The following is a 939-nucleotide window of genomic DNA, read 5'->3' on the forward strand; positions in this document are numbered from 1 at the left end:
AGCCGGGCGTGCCGGTGGGCGCCTGTAATCCCAGCTACTCGGGAGGCTGAGGCAGAGAATTGCTTGAATCCCGGAGGCGGGAGTTGCAGTAAGCAGAGACCCTGCCACTGCACTCCAGCCTGGGTGACACAGCGAGACTCCATCGCCAAAGCGAAAAATGAAAGAAAGAAAAAAGAATGATGTCTCTATATTACCAGGTCAAACAACTAAAATATAACATTTCAAAGAATGATACATGTCTCACAGCACCAAAAGGTAGAAATAAAGTTCACAAAAGATGCACAAGACTTCTTTGCAGAGGGCTGTAAAGCTTTATTGGGAGAATTGTAATGAACAAATTTCCAACACGGGAGCAGGCTGCATCATTTCAGCGTGTCTTCTTTTAACGCTGTGATTGCTTTTCACCTGTAACAGAAACGTAACAATTGGGAAAATGACTTAGCAATAGATTTTTTAAATGACCCTAAAGGCATACAAAGCACACTACAGATTGGCTTTTATTAAATGGACTAGAAACAGAACCCTAAGGGTGATCCTGTGTCTTACATCCAATTAAACCTCTCTATACACTTTGAGGACAGACCTGCAGAATTTAAAGGTACTTTCTTCCCTCAACATCCAGTGCTTCCTTTCAATTCAGAAGCACGCACAATTCACAGTCAGCAATTTGGAAAACACATGTGTAAAACATACTTCAGCTGATTAGTCAGGAAGTACTAAAGTCATGGTCTTTCAACTTTAAATCTGATCAATCCATGTCTCTAAAGCTGAAACTTACATGTAACATTTGATATGGTGAGAGATGATTATATCACATATGTACTGACAGTCTTATTAGAAATACTGGCTCATGAAGACTGACAGTGCGGCAGGGAGCGTGCATAGCACAGGCATCTTACTCACACCCGTGCTGGGCATCACTGACCTACATGCCACAGA

The 939-nt window shown here is 42.3% G+C and overlaps 1 protein-coding gene across 2 annotated transcripts in view; it reads right to left on the reverse strand.

Annotated features, from left to right (window-relative positions):
- Nucleotides 1–288: 288 nt before the first annotated feature.
- GAGE10 (G antigen 10) overlaps nt 289–939 on the reverse strand; it is a 29,595-nt gene continuing 28,944 nt past the window's right edge. For both annotated transcript variants that reach the window (XM_011946650.1, XM_011946649.1), the window contains one exon: nt 289–405. In XM_011946650.1, coding sequence (XP_011802040.1) covers nt 383–405 — 23 coding nt within the window. In that variant the 3' untranslated portion in view covers nt 289–382. The remainder of the gene's footprint in view (nt 406–939) is intronic.

Source organism: Colobus angolensis, unplaced genomic scaffold, assembly GCF_000951035.1.
Source record: "Colobus angolensis palliatus isolate OR3802 unplaced genomic scaffold, Cang.pa_1.0 Scaffold252, whole genome shotgun sequence".
Lineage (NCBI taxonomy): Eukaryota > Metazoa > Chordata > Mammalia > Primates > Cercopithecidae > Colobus > Colobus angolensis.